Source organism: Trachurus japonicus, chromosome 13 (assembly GCF_045865225.1).
Source record: "Trachurus japonicus isolate A0001 chromosome 13, Traja_1.0".
Lineage (NCBI taxonomy): Eukaryota > Metazoa > Chordata > Actinopteri > Carangiformes > Carangidae > Trachurus > Trachurus japonicus.
In genome coordinates this window covers 32,114,822-32,132,980 of record NC_140919.1, presented here as the reverse complement: position 1 = coordinate 32,132,980, position 18,159 = coordinate 32,114,822, and the positions used below count along the sequence as shown (strand labels likewise).

Sequence of the window (18,159 nt, the reverse complement as noted above, 5' to 3'; positions counted from 1 at the left end):
TTAATGACAGCTTTCCTGTTTACACTGACAAATAAAAACTAGCTTTTGGTTTCAGTTCAGCATCAAATCCTCTCACAAATAATCTAAACCTATGTGTAATATGCCTCAGTAAATCTTGGGGCTTCACAGCCTTTCAGACTTGAAAGCATTCCTCAGCCTGGTGTTTTGAAGTGATAGGTCATGGATGCGGTTCATCTTGCTCCTCCACAGCTCGGCCCCGATGAAGTCAGCCATTCCACACAGCCTGTTTGTGAGGGCTGAAAACCCATTTCACCTTGTTCTTTTTACAGTGCCAAACACCACTGCTCCCTCCACCACCACCACCACCACCACCACCACCCATCCCTCTCTCCTCTCGCTCCCCCCACCTCTGTCTCCTTTCTCCTCCCCTTTCCATCTCCCAACAAGTACACATTCTGCCCGCTCTTACGCATATTCTGAATGGTTTAGTCACTGCTAGCTGAACACTCCTACAGGCCCCAAGGGAAACACAAGAGGACGAGGGGGGGTGATAGTTGTGATGACAAGCTTGCCTTTTAGCAGAATAGGCCTATGGGGACATAAGTGTGGCTCTGCGATAGGCTGTCCAACCCTCTCTGCTCCTACAGGAACCAGTCTCACCGCCACTTTTTTTTTACCATGATCTCAGTGACAGTTTGGGCAACACAGACAACTCTGTTCCAACCAGCAGGTGAGTCTTTCGCGCTCTCCTCTTTTTTCCTTTGAATATGAAATCTAGAGAAACAATTAAGTGCAGGATCAAACAACACTTGTTTTGAGTTGTGAGCATTTTACTATATTTTGCTCCTACATGAAACGACTTGTTCACAACCTTTCATTTGAAAATTAACACGGATGCTTTTTTCACTCTTTTAAAGAACTTGTACTTAAGCCTTCCCAGTTCATTTTCACTCTGTGACTTCTTCCCTCCATTTAAACCTGCTCTGCATTCATCTGAGAATAATGAGACCTTCTTTGCATAGTGTTTTTTTAAAGAGGGGTTTCTTGGAACGAGCCCTAATCTCCTGTACGCGCATTTCACATTTGCCATGTAAGGACAGGTTTTTACAGCAGGCTCTATACAGCCTTCATTTACTTATTATGGAACGTCAGTGTGTGAAACTATGGTCAGATCACTGTGACAGATTTATAAGAACTTTAATATAAGAGTTTTGTCCTTGTCCACGAGGTTGCTTTATCTGCTTGTTTCACCGAAGGCAAAAGAGTGTGTTTGCGTATATGCGTGTTTGTGTGGGTGGCAGTGTGTGTCAAGTGTCTCAAGGCCATGGTAAAGGCGCTGCCAAGTGCAGCTTTCTCACAGTAACAGCAGAGATCCACGTGTGCAAAATTAACAGACATTTACTTTCTGTAGTTGTGTTTTATATTAGATGATCTAAAATAACTGTTTGTTTTCTATAAGAATCTCTGAGCTTCAAAACTAGTATTTTGCTGTCACAAAATGATGTCGATTCCTCTCAGCAGTTCTCTACAGTAGGACATCCTTACTCTGGAAGTTTCTTGCTCCTTTGTGTTTTGTGAACTCATCTGAAAAAGTCTGCTAATGATACACTTTAAGGATGAACAAGAACGTAATCCGTTGTTCGTTTTATGTTTTATGTGAACGTCAGACCCGTCCAAGTTGTGTTTTAAAGAAGGGCTTAATGAAGGGGTGAGAGGGATGTTAACCACAGTCGACCAGGGACATCTTCTGTCCTGATGAACGGTGCAGTGTGTAGTAAATCACTGAGTGGGGAAGAGCAGTCGGATTCCTCTGTGCAGTGATGTCACCGTGATCGTGTGTGAAACAGATCCAGACTTGAACAGCCCAGCCTGAGCCAGATGTTGAATTTCACAGCAAGCTCTTGGCTAGATGGCACCTACCCAGAGCTGCTCTGAGCTAGATTTAGAAGCTTTACATTAAACTCCAGTAGCATGCTGAAACGTAACCACCCACGGGACACAGAGACACACAGAAGCGCTCTGAAGAGTACGTATGGTGTTTGTTGTTGTTCCTCTGCTGTGGTGAAATAATCTTCATCTCTCAGATTGCATTCCATTCACATATTTTCACTTCTGTTTGTTTCAGGTTATCTGCTGTGTGGTTTTGACGGAGCAACTTGGATGAAAAAATGGCCAGCCGATACATTAGGCACAAATACCTGTGGATTTATGTTTTGAATTATGAGAAACTGTAAAACAAAAATGGAGAGTCCATCTGTGATGAATTTGCAGGGACATCCCTTTCGGACAGTTTTAGGATCACACACATTTTCAACGCAGGAGTCATCACCGGAGAGCGCCTCACCAGACCTCAGAGGGGATGATCGTCTCACTGAAGCTCAAAGCTGCTCACTCACTGAGCCAGATCAGAGCAAAACAGAGCTGAAGAAGAGTTTTGTCTGCTGTGAATTTCCCGAGGCTGTGTGCTCTGAGGAGCCAAGACAAGTGTCAGTCGCTCCTGAGGGAGCATCTCCTGACCCGAATCCTCTGACCTCAACTCAGCTTCAAGAAGCAGGTATTGACCTCACATCACCTCGCTCGAATGGAGACTGTTGTGGTAACTTTCCACTTCCGGTTCGTGTCACAGAGGGTCAGTCAGATCAGGAGGTTCATGATCACACTTGTCAGATGGTGGATCCGAACTGTGGATGTGTAAAAACAGAGCTGCAGAGAAACTCAAACGGCGATATCAGCAGACATCCAGGGGACCTGTGCTCCATCCTAAATCTAAACTCTACTCCTCCACTCATCGACCCCACATCTGGGCCTGATTTAGGCCAGAGAGTCCTGGATCTCCCACGTATCGTGAAGCACAAACCGACGTCCATCACCTTCTCCGATAATGCTTGTGCCGCCGGAGCCGACGGCCATACTTTTGCCAACGAGAGCTCAGATGATGGGGGGTCAACGCCAGAGGAGGAGGAGGAAGAGGACGATGATGATGATGATGAAGACGACAATAACAGTGTGTTCCCAGAGCTGCCTCAGAGTAGAGATTGTTTTATCAATCACAGACATAGGAGCAATGGCAAAGACAAACAGAAGAGGAGAAGTGATTGCCCAGGCAGCAACAATGGTTACGAAGCAGAGGAGGAGACCAGCAGTAAAGAGGTACGTTGCAACTGACTTAATATCATCCACAGTTAAAGTTAAAGATGTTTCCACACTGTTATGTGTGTATATTCACTTAAAAACAAAATAGAAGAGAGGCAGAGGCATTAAAGTCCTTTAAAGATTATTACCACTAGAAATACATTTTAAAACCATTTTTATAAAAAAAAAAAAAAAAAGACATGGTAATATAGCTGTCATTTACATAACATAAATTCAATATATAACATATGAAATACTATATATGCAGATATGATTTTACCACATGACAGAGCCCATTTTAAAATTTCTTCCTATCTTTGTCCCTTCATCACATGTTTTCACATGTGATGAATTAACCTGGATTTTAAAAATTAGAAAATAAAACATTTTCTAAAATGGAAATTAAATAAATAGATGACCCCAAAATAAGTAAAAGTGGAGAAGACAGAACTTAACATACGGCATTTGTGTCAAAATGCAGAAAGCTTTGCACACAGAAAATACTGTAGATGTAGTGGTTTTATTGACCTTCAGTTCTGCCTTTGGTTCAAAGAAGGAAAAGACAAAATTGTAAGAGCTGATATCTGCAATCTTCCTGCATCTGACATCACTATGTACACTCTGAGATAATGCCTATAGTGTGAGGGAGTACACTGGCTTTACATTTGGAGCTGGTGGAACACAGATCCTGAAGGAATGCAAACAGCTTCTGCTTTCTCTCCACTCCCTCAGCTGGCAGCAGTGTTTTGACAAAGCCCATCGCCGGCTGTATTAGCCTTCAATTACTGAATGTCTCTCTTCTCTTCAACAAGTCAAGGCACATTTCCGTCCCCTTTTCACATAACCTCTACCCTGACCTTGGTTTTAACCATGCTGTAACTCCCAATCAGTATTTTTTATTGCCTATTTAAAGTCTCATATGTACATTTATAAATATGTTCAGTAGTGTTGGACATGGTTCCCATTACAGCTGCAGGGAGCAGATCCAATTGCACCTAACTGTCATGCTTTTGTAAACACCCTGCAGATAATACTGCAATGTAAACAAGGTAGAGCAAATGGCTGCTGGAGATTAGACCCTCTGTCTGTTGGTCGGGTTGGATGTTGAAGTAATGCCAACTTTATGTGCAGAATGACACTGGGCTCTGAATGGGTTGTTTTGGAGAAGAGTGGAAGAATGCAGGGAATCCAGGGGAGCCTGTTGTAAATATTATCAACGGACGGCAGGTCAGTCTCCACAGTGTCCGACCACAAGCCCTGGTATCATGTGGTGGACTGTAAGGTCGGCATCACTGTAAGAAAGACTTTAATTTCAGGCAGCGTGCTGAGAAGGAACAGAAGTCCATTGATTTCATGAGAAGATGTGGAAACTTAGAAAGACAGGATAAATGAGAGAAACTGTACCTTATATAAGATTATAATAATCAGGAAAGTAGTAGTGTAGATTAAGAATGAATGTTACCATGCATTATATAATTAAACAACTTCAAACATAACCCTTAACCTAACCCTAATCCAAACACTAACAGTAGATAAATAAATGAACAGTAAATAAACATTAGATATAGCCAAAATATGACCAGTATCCTGTATAAAAGTCTGCTGGTCTGATTAAAGAACAAAGACCACAGCTGAGGATCCATTTCAGCCTCAACTATAGAAATCCACACAGAGGATTCCTGGAATAGCCTGTGGGTGTAGTTGTTAGCATTAACCATATGAGGGCACTGTATACCTAGTGTTCCCACTCTGTGTCATCTCATGCCTCCCCCCTGCCTGCTTCATTTAGCTCAGCGCTGACTAAATGCCCCCAAAAATAAACATATCTTCACCTATCTCTCCCACTCTGCAGATATCTCTGTGGCTGTGTTCACTTGGTGCGTTGCATCTTCTAGAAATTAAGAGTGAAATTTATTCCTCCGAGTAGCCAGGTAGCCGTTGCCCTTTCGCATGACCGGTTGCTACATTTGGATACCTCCATGGTGATCTCTGGCACTCTGTGGGTGGCGCAGACTAGGCACCGAGCCCAGAGCTCACACACTTAACTCCTCATTTCCATGTCAAAGCCACTGTGTTGGGGTTCACAATGTGGCCAATTTGCGCTGATAAAGTTATAGTCAGCTCACATATTGTTGTCCCTTGAAGATAACATTAATGCATTTATCTAAAGGATTGACTCATACCAGCTCAGTTGCCATGGTATGAGGGCTCCACACAATTGCCGGGGCCGGATCGAGGGGAAAGGCACGAAGAGATGAATCAAGGGTAGTGTCTCACTTGAGCGTCAAGCCTCCTCTGGAATTTGTCTCATTCTGAGAAGAAGTGCCCACATTCCTAAACAGCACCTTGTGGGGATGTCACTGAAAAGAGACAGTGTGAATGTGTTCCAGATTTGGCTTCAGTGTGCGCTACATTGGGGCATCTGTTTCTTCCATTTCGGTTTGTCTGACACCTGGGGTTAATTAGTCCAGCTCACAAGATGCTCAGTTTCTTCCATTTCCTTCTCTTATACGTTTTCAGTCCTTATGCTAAGAATAACAAGGGCTTTTTCCCACAAATATCTTACAGAGCTTTTTGCTCCTTATCTGAACATTCAGAATTATCCTTTCACAGACAGACATACTGGACCAAGAAGGCTATGTCACCCTCAGCATTTGTGCTTGTAATCACAGTGACTTACCCCAATCTTCAACTGAATACTAATTCATCCTATACTCACTTTATAATGGTCCAGTCAGTCTGTAGCTTAACTTTAGATGGAGGAATGTTCACCCACTGATGTGCAGTAATGAAGATTTGTTCTGAACCTATACAACAAAGCTGAATTTACAAACAGTTCTCTTGTCTTTTCAGAGGAATACAGTCACTTCCTGGTCTGCCCCATGCTGACCATGGGTCAGTTTGTGAATTTACAGTGCACAGTGAAACAGGCTCAAATGATCTTCACACCCATATCACTTTATAAACTCTCAGATAGACTACCTTGTCATCAGCCTGTGATTCAGGGATTCAGAAAATTACAAAACTACATTTCGTCGATCTGTTGTGGTTCTACAAATCTCAGATTTAAAGGAAGGTTCTGGCAAAGAGTCATCTTACTCTCATTATTGATCTGTATCATGTGTTGACATCAACAAATTATAAGAAAGTATGTGAAGGCCATGTAATACGTTTAGCAGGCACAGAGGATTGAGCTGTCTAAACGTCCTGATCCAGTGTCAAACTTTTTACCTTCCCTGCTCATTGCCACGCTTGGAAGGCAGACAGAGCAGTTAAGGGAAGCTTTATTTTTTCCTCCCAGTGACCCTGGATGACCTCCTCAGGCTTCAGAGGTCAGCAGGGGATTGGTCAGATTTAGGTCATTCCTCAGGGATTGAGGGGAAAAAGGCACTTTCTCCAAGTGCCAGTCAGCTGACCGTGGGTGGTCAGCAGTCAGTCTGGTGTCTAGAACCTTAATTCATCATAATATGGAGGAATGCAACATAATATAAGTCTTGTCAGTGCCTTAATCATATAATCAAAATGTACTGCCTCGTGGAGAATGATCTGCAGCTAGGAAGGAGACTGACATGTGCCAGTGTGACATATGAAACCAAACCCTAACCACTGTTTGTGATCTCTAAAGGTGAATGACGTGTTTTTCATTTGAATGGGTAGTAAACAGTCCATGGATTGTACATTGATTACAAAAGCTCTCACTAAAGGTCACAGCGATGACCTGTACTCATTCAAGCCCCACTCTCTTTTTTCCATAATCTGTATAATTTTAGTCAAATCACAGTAAATCAGTGAAAAATACTAAAAGTTTGTATCCAAAATAAAAAGTCAGAACCCTTCACTCAGGCCTCTCAGACCCACACCCTGTCCCAAGGCATTGTGGGGGTTTCCCCATCACAGCAGTTATTGACGAGTCCCTTCAATGACATGATTGTGCATGTAGAGGCTTAATGTTATAAATGGGGAGAAAAAAACTGACTTGATTCAGAATTGGCCGGCAGTAATTAGGACTCAGTCATGCTCTTTAGTTTTAATTCCAGGAAATTATTATTAATTGTTTTGTTGTTGTTTTGGGTTTATTTTGATGGAGATGATGATGGCCACTTCTGGGACTTGAACTGTCCGTGTATATCAGCTTTAAATTGAATCGGAACAAATCAACATTGAAGGATAACTGTGAGATGGAGCTGTCTCTTATGTCCACCATAACATGTTAAAGCCTGGAATTTGGTTCATCACATGTTGTTTTCTCCGCTAGCCGATATGACCAGAGCAACGAAGCCTGGTTGAAATTCAAAGAGTACTTATCATTTTCTTGGATACAATACCCCGCGGTCCACAATGATGCTGTTGAAGAGTATGTAGCATGTGACCCTCAACAGCACCATAGGCAAGGACCTCCCCCCTTCCACACACACATACACATACACACACATCTCTGCACTACACAACAATGTTAATTTATGTTTTGGTGACTGAGGTGTATCCTGCTGATTTATGAGGCTGGACCTCCAGATCCTCAGACACAGCTCCTGTCTGTGTGAGGATGGTCTATTTATATACACTGTGTGTCTGGGGAGTAGTGAAAGCCGGTGCAGGGAATTCCATCATGGTGTGTATGGCACACATGTCTGGAGCCCTCCTCCTTTGCTCTTTCACCCTAAGAAGCGGCTGAGGAGATCACATTTCCATGTGTGGCAGCAGCTCAGGCCACTGCTGTAGCATCTGCAATTTACAAGATACTTTTTTTGAGTTTGCCTGTAACTCTTATTTGAGTTTAGGGCAGTGTAGTAAATTGACAGATGCTCTCACCTTACCTTAAAACTCTCATGTGTCAGATAAGTCTGACACAGTTGGCAGCCAGTTACCTGACCCCTCTATTTCTACCCCTTCTAATTTGTCAGTAGGTTTGAACGTTTCAAAACACTTTTTTTTTTTTTTTGTTGAAGTCTAGCTCAAGCATGTAGCATATCCAATGAGAAAATGTATGTGCATAATCTATTTATATATTTGATGTTATTTAGATCATAGATAATGAATGAATGAATGAATAGATTAAAAAAAAAAAGACCATAATGTGCTTAGAAAATAAAAATACTTGGATAAATAATCACACAAATATGTAAAATAGCCAAATATGATGAAAGTTATGAAACACCGCACTACAAACCTCCAAATTATCTATGGGTTTGTGATTAACAAAACTAGGATCAGAGAAGTCTGTATACTTGTGAACACATTTTCCAAACAAACACTGACAACCTGGATAAAACAAGAACCACAGAGTGTATTAACATGCCACTATCAGCTCAGAGTCTCTAACTCAGTGCTCTGTCAACAGGCTGGCTTGTCTAGTCTCATCTCGGTTCTTGCTTGATTACCCACAGGAGTCTCCACAGGTGACGTCTCCGTGGTCAGAATCAATGAGCCATCTGATGAGGAAACTGGACCGACTTAATCTGGACATAGAGGAGGCTCTGAGTGCGAGCTCCTCACCCTCCGCCACACCCTGCACTGCACGCAAGAAACAGGTGAGACTGTGTTGATCAAGAATGGACTGTGTGTATTCTGTGTTTACGAAGCAGCAGAAGTTCAACCTTCATTACCTAATGGTATGTGCGCTGTCACGGTTGGTACTGTACGCATTCCTGTGAAGCGTATGCTGCATACTTGGTCATGCCTTTTAAACTTCACTTAATCGATTTACTTTGCTCTGTTGAGAGAAAATCCCATTGGATTATTTGGACCTGTAAGCGACAGGTGTCCAGCAGAATTTTATGTTCTGGACAGTTTCACAAAGTCTTGCACATCAGATTTAGATTCAAACAAGCTCTCTCAAACGAAGCAGTGGTAACCCATAAGCCCAGTGTGGGAGATAGTGTTGATCTCGTGTGAGTCTCTCACACGTATGTGACTTTTGAAATATGGGGATAAAGTCTGTCTGTGACACTATGGGCTTTGTCGGACCATCTTATAGTCTCCCACTGAGTTGAGTGTGTTTTATGATGTAGACTTGCAGCTCTCAGATGTGATACTGGAGTCTAGTCGGGTCTGAATGGTGCGGCAGGAACAGACAGCTGTTGTGCCTCTGAAGCTGTGCCTGGGACCATGCGACTCTGTTCCTAAACAGGGCTCTTCTCATGGTGGCATGTTTCATGAATTATCCCACTGGAGTTAGCATTCAGGAACAAAAGTGCTCTTTTGGACTCTGTATGTATGTATCAAACAGAGGAGCTGTTGTGTTGGAAGGGAGTTAGTATGATTTGGTCCATTAGGAATGGTTGACAGAGGCTTACATGCCTCCCAGGCATCTGCATAACCATCCCAGGCATTCACTATCACTTACTTTAACTAATGACAGGCGACTGGGCAAGACAAGACATCTTTACTGGGATATCTGACAAGGTCGTAATCTCTGTCCTCTCAAAAGAAGATCCTCACATATAAGCTCCTTTGTGAGCTTCTGTCAAGCTGAATTGAGAGTTGAAGATTTCACTTCCCCAGCCGTTGACCTCAGCCTCTTGTTTTCTTTTCCCCTGGCCACCGTTGAGTCCATCCTGTTCTGCCAGACAGAGACCGACCCAGTCCTGATTGTTGTTGTGATGTTGTTGCAGTGGGGTGCTGTTTCAAAGTCTACTTCAAACCAAACCCCGAACAACCAGGATCTGGAAAGACCAGACGGAGGGGAATGTCCGAGCCAAGACAGATCATCTGCCTCTCGCTGCGCCTCAGCAGGAACAAGAGCAAGAACCAAGAAGACGGTAGGTTTCTCAAACCATCACAGCTTCTTGCAGGCATCCAGCACATTCTCTGGGTCAATAAGAAATCAAACTTGTAGAGTGTAGTACAGTACATGTAAACTCTTCACACACAGTACTGTGGTCCATTTGTCATCTTTGAGCCTGTGAGCTGCTAAATTCCAACGAGTCCACAACTGGTTGCACATGTTTTCTTTTTTTCAGCTCAAATCTGGCTCTAGTATTTTTGGGTGCCTGCCATGATCTGTTTACTTCCTGCATTGCACAAAGTTTTTCTCTCTGCTAATTCAAGACGTATGTCCATCTGTTGCTGGGAAACTTTCATTTTAAATTAACATTTCATGTACATCAACTGTTTATCTCTGGACTAATTTTATATGAGAGGAAACTTTATTTGAGATTTGAGTCGTTTGTCGTTTGTCAACAAAATGTAGAGTGTAACAACAGTCAGATCCCCCTGAAATGGTCACATCATTTAAACACCAATTTGTTCATCTATTTATTTAACATCGATGTATTCAGGGCAGTTTCACTGCGAGGCAGGCTCTCGTTTACAGGAATACTCTGACAATACTCGCAGAGTTACACATGTTCACACCTGGAAGACCCACCGGCCACTGAGCAGCTGTGGTTGTGGGCACCTCTTGCACCTCTTGATGAGAGAGGAGCAAGAAAAAAAAACAGAATGAGGAATGATTCATGGTCTTACAAAATATTTTCATAAGCTTTCTTATCAGTTTCCTTCATTAATAGAATCATACTCTGTGAAACCTACATTTCACAATAACATATTTGACCCTTATGTCACAATCACTGTGTTGACAGAAGAGGATGAAAAAAAATCACAAATAACACTCCAGAAGGAGAGTTTTTTTCTAAGATGAATTCATCACCAGTTTTCTGAAACTCAGACATCTTCTCTGCTACAGCTGCTCCTCCTGCTACATCTGTAAATATTTGAGGTTTGCACTGGGAATAAGGTCAGCTTAAGCATTCTTAAACAAGCAGCACTCACTGCTGGACCAAGTATATAAATGTCACTATTCAACAGCCCTAAGAGAAACAGACAACTGAGAGATTTGCAGAATGCAGGGCGGCTTTAAATTCAAAGCCTTTCAGCTTGTGCTTTGTGCGCTCTTCATGGCTGCGCTACAGTGCAATGGCAAACAACCTGCATATAAGGGAACAGCCATTTCAATGTGCACAATATAATTCCCCATATTATTCGATGACAGCTTGCCAGCTTGTTACTTTGTCATATCAGTTCTATAGAGTATTATTAAGGTTTTGTTTTGTTTAGCAGTAAAGACCGGGGTGAGGCAGAGTTCAGCATAATTAGATCAGAGATTCAAAGACAGATTGTTTTGTCTGTAGTGGGTCCTTCAGATGAGATGCAGTTTGCCAGAGTAGATGCCACCTGTCTCTTTTGTAGAAGCCATAACTACCTCTTGAAAATGGCAGCAGCGCAGGTTAAAACTTGGCTTGAGGACAGCTGGGAATGCTGACAGATGTTAAAGACAAGAGTATTTTGGCTGCAGCGTAACCTTCAGTTTAATGATATCACTTGTTAATCAGTGGCTGTTATACGAATGATAGTGATTTTCCAATGATTTCTTATACTGTATATTGAATTTCATGTAGCTATATCACAGTGCTAGTGTTTCATGTCTTACAAGTGTTAAAATATAATGTGTATTTTGTACAGCTGAAGGTTTGTGGGGCAAAGGCGATGTCTGAAAACTGATCATCATCTGTATGGAGCTCTGAAGGATGGGATGAGAAGACAGAATTTTAAGTTTAAAGGGATAAATTGACAAACTGATCTGCTTTCTGGCAGACAGTTATATGAGAAGGTCAACACCATTGTTATGTTTGTCTACATAAAGCTATAGATAGCAGCTTGTCACCTTAGCTTAGCGTACCAACTGGAAACAGGAGGGAACTGTTAACCTGGGTCTGTCCGCTATTTATAAAATCCCCTGCACCATGAACTTCTTCCTCCTCCAGCTTGCAAATAAGTGCATTGACAAAATGATTGTCCACTGATTTCGAGTTGTGGAAACAGATGAAATGGCATGTCAGCAGCGTCTCACATGTAGTGTGAGTGTCTTTTTTCCTCTTCTGTACCCTGTAACTCTTACATAAGAGCTCTGGAGTCCCTATGAAACTTCTGACAGCAGGGAGTGAGAATGCGATACAGATTGAATCACAGTCTCAGAGTCTAAGAATAAACCAGCCCAACGTGTAAGCCAGTGCACCCTGTTTGAATAGGCAGTTACTGCTTGACTGGGAGATGTTTTATGGAAGTATCTGGTAGAAGGTTTTTGGCACCTGCCTGAAAAACCTTGGGCTCCCTCCTCCCTTTGTACAAGCTCTAACAACTGGAATGTGCCTCATATCTCCCTCAATGTGCTTCACATCATGCAGCAAAGCTATAATCTTCACTGAAATGTGATTTTCTCTTTTTTTTGGTTATTCTTTATATCATCACTTGATTTGAGAGATTTGTAGTTCCAAAAGCAAAAATGAAAGTTAGGAATTTATTATGATATCAATTTTCTAAATTTCTGTTATCATCTACAATAAAAGCGTTTTTTCTTTCTTTTTTTCCCTGATTGTCCTGAGCCTGATATCACCCTCATACCAACTAACAAGTCTTTTAATACATCAGCTTGTCAGCTGATAGAAAAATAGTTCAAGTACAAATCCTTTGTTACACATGTGCGTAGATTATGGCTCAAATATGAGGATGTGTTTCTGTCATTTTCTTTCCTGTCACCGTAAATAAAGTTTCTTTGAGTTTTAAACAGTTGCCCAGGCTGCGAAAACATAATCCTGGGCTCTGTGTCATGTGTATTGGATGTATTAGTTGTGCTGACCTCGCTGTTCAGCAGCCTTGTTGAGGCCAGCTGTTCACAATGTTCTATTACTGGAAGATAGAGACACATTTGGGTTGAGGACTTCTACTTTTAATTGGTGTTGACAGAGACGGGAAGAACAGAGGACGCCCTGCTCTGTCATTCGGACTGACCGGTCGTGTAACTGCCCTGTTGACTCTTAGGCAGGGTGTCATTTGTGCTGGGACAGTAGCTATCATTCACACACACAGAGCTGTCACTACATATAAACATCCTTGTTGGTGTAAGCAAAGGCGCGTTGTGCCTCTGACAACAGCTCTGAATGGGACCCTGTGCCCTTCTTCTGTGAAGGATGTCACTTTTCCTGACCCGCAACCTTGGACATGTGTCCGCCATCTGACTGCGATTGGACTGAACTAGGACAATGTGTGTTTTAAAGTGGGTCAGAGCTTACCAGTATGAAATACTTTCTCCTGGCTGGCAAGAAAGAAAGAGAGAGAGTGAGAGTGATGTGTTTGAGTCTTTGAAGTCTTGTCAAACCGGCACATCTCCTATGGGGCCCAGCATCTGGTTTTTGGAGTGCTAATTTTCCCAAGTTTATTTCTGAAACTGGGTCTAAAGCTAGTCTTTGGAGACTAACTTATCAGATCCATCATATAGAAGACAACCCTATCTCCCTCTCTTCAAAGACCTGTAGTAGTCTATGTTTTTTAAAGGACACAGATAATGTCCAACAGCGTTTCTGTACATTAAACCCAGCCTTTGAACTCAGCTACAGAGGTATTTAGATGTATGATGAAATTCTGCCAGACTGTGCCAAATCTCACAGTCAATAATGAGGGCTACATCAGTAGTTTTCAGAGGCCCCACTGACCTCGTCCATGTTTAAACAGAGGTAAAAAATACATATAGAAGGGTATGAGTCATACTTTTATGACCTGCCTTTGTATTTCTTCTCATTCCCCTGTTGAGTAAGAGTCAGAGAGTTAAGTTCTTGTGCCCAGAGCTAACCGAGAGGTTGAGCCTGCTAACCCCATAGCCAAATGGACACCCCTGGTGGTTCAGAGTTGAGATCTGCCAGACATTTCTTGGCTGCATCCTTCTCCCTGGTTTAAATCTTTATCCTAATTTGAATAAATCAAACAAGGACTGCCAGGTGCCCAAGTCCTCTATCCTCAATTGCCATGTGACCGAAAAGTGTCAAGAAGCGAGTAACGAAGACAGATAGCACCCAAACAAAACCACCTGTCCTATTTAATCCAGCCAATCAGGTCTTTTTTGTTGTCACAGCAAAGTGGCAGCCATATAGGTCGCTCATCTAGCCAAGAGCTTCTTTACACTGCAAGCGTTACCGCTGCCATGACAACACTGTGGGTCTGTGGCCTTCATGAACCATGCAGGACACAACTAACTTATTGTGTCGAGTCCAACTTAACAAGAAAACCTTTGCAAATATGTTGATAGAAGTTTGAATCAGCATCGTGCGGGCTGATTGCCAACTGACTGTCATGACGGAAGGGTCAACAGTATCACAAGCAGGCAGGCTGGGACTTTATGCAGCGTTTTGTCTCTGTCGGGGGAAAAATGTGGAATCAGGGCGAGCAAACAAGAGCGTAAATCAGACCAGAGGGGCACACAGGGGAAATGGAGGAGAGAGCTGGGCAGGAGAAGTGAAGAGATCCTGACTGGTCCACATCAAGAATACGCCTTGACTCCCTCTCCACCCTCTGCAGTCATTTTATGCTCAAGGATTAAAATCAAGGAGATGTGTTTTGTGCAGTTTAAAGTAAACGTTCTGTTTCATTTTGATGTAACAGGTATAGTGTGAACCACCTCTTTCTCTTTCCTTAAAGATACATTGATTTTCCTTTTGCAAAAAACTCTTTGAGTTTACATCTGGTGTTTTTTATTTGGTTCATTTTCTGAGATACTATAACTGCATTGACAACAGATAAGTGGAAATAGCAAGCTGACAAGCAGGGTTAACAGGAACTAAATCATGCCACCGTTACTGCAGTGGAGACTCTTTATTGACTTTGTCATTACAGCAGTGATTTCACTATTGAAGAATGCACAGAGACATCCTCTAGTCCCCAGTGCAGGGAGCTGGGTGTGTGAGTCTCTTAATGGTTTCCACAGCCAAATAATGTGAAATACTTTTAGGAGTTTTCAGACTAGTAAAGCCAAAATCTGTATTTTATTGTCGCTGCTCACATTCCTCTTCTGCATGGTTTCAGTTATCTTCAGCTCAAGACGACATCGAGATACACAGCAACGCTTGGTGACATATTTGCTGATATATTCTTCTTTCTTTTGTCTTGTAGATGTTCAACAAGATGACCAATGCAGGTGCAGGTAAGAAAATATTATTCTATCTTACTGTGCTCTTTTTTTTGTTTTCTCCGCAGTTCTTTGAAGTAGGCTAGTGTGGTTGTATTGTTCTCTCAGAAGTTCCATCCCCATCATTTGAACAAGCTGTTTTTGATCTCTGGCCCTAAACCCCTTCATCTTTGTGAGGATGTGATCCTTCACAAACAAGTATTTTAGAGATGAGACTTTAAAATGTGTCTTTCCATCTGTCTTGAGTCTGTAATGGACTGGCTACCTGTCCAGGGTGGTAATTCTCTCAGTGCATGCTGGGACAGCACCCATGACCAATGTAGGGATGAGGCAGCTATAGAAAATTAATAAGTGAATGTGGTGACATCTGTGACGGATGGACCTCAACAAATACACAGCTCTTTGGCAGAGACTATTGAATGTTAACATAGTAAACATACATATTCATACTGTCCTAAATTGACGTTCCTTTTACTTTCACTGGAGTTAAAAAGAAACGTGAAGTCAATCTTGACTTTGCAATGATTTCAGGGCACAGATGCTCTCTTCATTTTAACTGCAGTACTAAATACAGATTCATCTAAATAAGCACCCCACCCTCTCTATCGTATATAACACAATTTCTGTTCACTGGCCAATTAAATGATGTTTACAAATGCAGTAAGAAAAAAAGACCTCAAACTGAAACACTGTTGCCTTGTGAATTTTTTTCTTGCACATGCTAAGTCTGAGTCGTCTTTGTGTTTTTGACAAATCTTTGCATGTGGCTCCGTTTCGGGGAGTCTTCTCGGCCTCAGTCTTTAGTCAGTGCTGTACTGTAATTGAAGAAGTAACTGCTCTGCTCTGTGGCACATTATGAAAACCTCCTCGCAAGTTGATCCTGTGCTGCGTCCTGTTTTGCAGGGATGGGGGGATTTACTCAGGCCCCAGACAATGTTAATAAGACTGACGGCCACAGGTGTCCGCAAACTCCCTCCCTCCCAACCTGTGTCTCGAGAATGTCCAAGCACACAGTCTCTTATTTTTAAGGCCTTTCTACATATTGGTCACTTGGCGGTATGCAGTTAAAATTAGGCAGCATGCCAGATCATTGTTTCTGTTTTGCTGAGGGGAAATATTTGGCCTGGTGTTATGTGGCCCTTGGGGGCAGCTGTGGGATTTGGTTAGATGCCATTTTGGGCTCAGGTTGCACTCTCACATGACCTCTGTTGTGTATGATGGTACTGCACAAGTGGACATTATGGTCTGGAAAAATTCCATGTCACTTTTATGCAGCAGTTAACTAATGTGTGGTCTGCTGTTGTGTATGGGAGACACGCTGTGACTGATCACTGGTCATTCCTAACTGTAATTCTTGGAAACCCGAGTGTAAGACCACCGTGAATAACATAAACATATTTGTCAACACAGCTCTGAGAGTCTCCTCAGACACATTTGTCACCGCGTTTTTCCACCGTATGATTTTTCAAGACAAGCGGTGGATTCAGCCACATGCTGTTCTCTTTTAGGTGGTTATCTCGACTTAAATGAACCAAACCAGAGACAGTGTCAATGTCAGCTTCATTTAGCCATCAGGAAAATGAAATCAACATATGGTTTCAATTGGAATCCAGTGATAAAACAACTTGTAGAGTGATGCTGTGAAAAGGACAAAGCTGGCAAAGAGTCAGGCACATTAGGTACAGCTGGGCCGAGGAGACCTCTTTTATGACACGGATACGAGACGGCCAGATGGTTCTCAGTATCGACCATAACAACACTGTCCACCTCATTAAAATGACATTGTCCAGGAGAGGAAAGCACATTCTTTGGGTCCAGATCCAGCATAGCAAAGCAGCAGTGAGAAACCCACTGGTATTATGGTATTGTCTTTTTTTTTTTTTTTGCCCTCACACACAACAGCTGGGAGTACATTCACTCAAAATCTTGCATAAAACCATGGAGGTGTTTCTTCCAATTTACCTTTCAAAAGAAGTGACAGTTTTCTGAGCATGAGTTTACACTGTCCATGTGATTGCTGTGTCATCTCCTGCAAATACAATAACATGCACATTGCACAATTGTTAATGCATCGTCAATTTGTTATGCAGTTTATGAAACATCTGCAACATCATATTTCCTCATATTTCCCCATTTTCCCCCTAAGTTCTCTGTAAATGTTGGTCACAAAGGTAGTTCCTCTGTTGTTCCAATCACGTCAGGAGCAGCGCAGCCTGCAGGAGCCGCTGGTGTTTTTGGGTTTTTTTCTGTCTCATTCCTTTACATTTCACTCATCCCTCCAGTGCTTTTAACAGCCTTGAATTGCATTGAACAATGGAACCATTTGTGTGCCTTATAGTCAACACCGATAATAAGCACTGCACCGTTTTAGAAATAAGATAGTGAGTAGAGATTTCAAAAATAGTTTAGGGGATTTCAAAATTCCTCTCACTTGTTTTTATTTATTTAAGCTGCGGAAAAATCATGAGACCTTTTAGCCCTCTTGACTTGTTGTTTTGTTTTTCCTTTGGGTTCATCCAAAAATTTCACATATGGATACGCTCAGAGAAGATTTGCTCTATGGAGGGGGACAAAACTTAATCCTCCCTCTCAAATATTTATTTTCTGAAGGCATTACTCAACGTTTACAGAGCATTTTTCAAGTCTTGAGTGGATGCCGGGCCAAGAGTGTCTTATTCCCTCTCACTTAGTGTAATTTGTATGGAAATCTGTTCCCTACAGCCTCTTTAATTGCTGTGTGGAAATGAATGGCTTCCTCTGGTGAGAAGAAGCAGCTATGTTCATCCTCAAAACTCTGCTGTCTCAACTGACGCTAATCACGCAATCAATGAATCTGCACTGACAGTGCGATGCTGACCACTGCATATCCAGCCAGGTTCCTGTCATAGATACAGAGCAGATAAGGGTGAAGGATGAAGCTGCATCCGCTGGCTACGCCTAAATCAAGATTCAGTAACATTTATGATTTTGCATGGAGTTTGTATCTAGCTTGTAAATGTATTTGCGTTGAAAAGAAAGGTCGGTAAAAAGCCTGATTGAGGCTAAGAGGCAGTTGCTGACTTTAAACTTGCATGAATAAATAGTCATGTGCTTTTGTTATGATAAACATCACC

The 18,159-nt window shown here is 42.2% G+C and overlaps 1 protein-coding gene across 1 annotated transcript in view; it reads left to right on the top strand.

Moving 5' to 3' along the window:
• The first annotated feature begins 432 nt into the window (after positions 1–432).
• stard13b (StAR related lipid transfer domain containing 13b) overlaps positions 433–18,159 on the top strand; it is a 57,985-nt gene continuing 40,258 nt past the window's right edge. Inside the window, exons 1-5 of the mRNA XM_085796006.1 lie at positions 433–691; positions 2,087–3,111; positions 8,478–8,621; positions 9,705–9,851; positions 15,031–15,061. Of these exons, the coding sequence (XP_085652132.1) occupies positions 2,182–3,111; positions 8,478–8,621; positions 9,705–9,851; positions 15,031–15,061 (1,252 nt within the window). The 5' untranslated portion in view covers positions 433–691; positions 2,087–2,181. The remainder of the gene's footprint in view (positions 692–2,086; positions 3,112–8,477; positions 8,622–9,704; positions 9,852–15,030; positions 15,062–18,159) is intronic.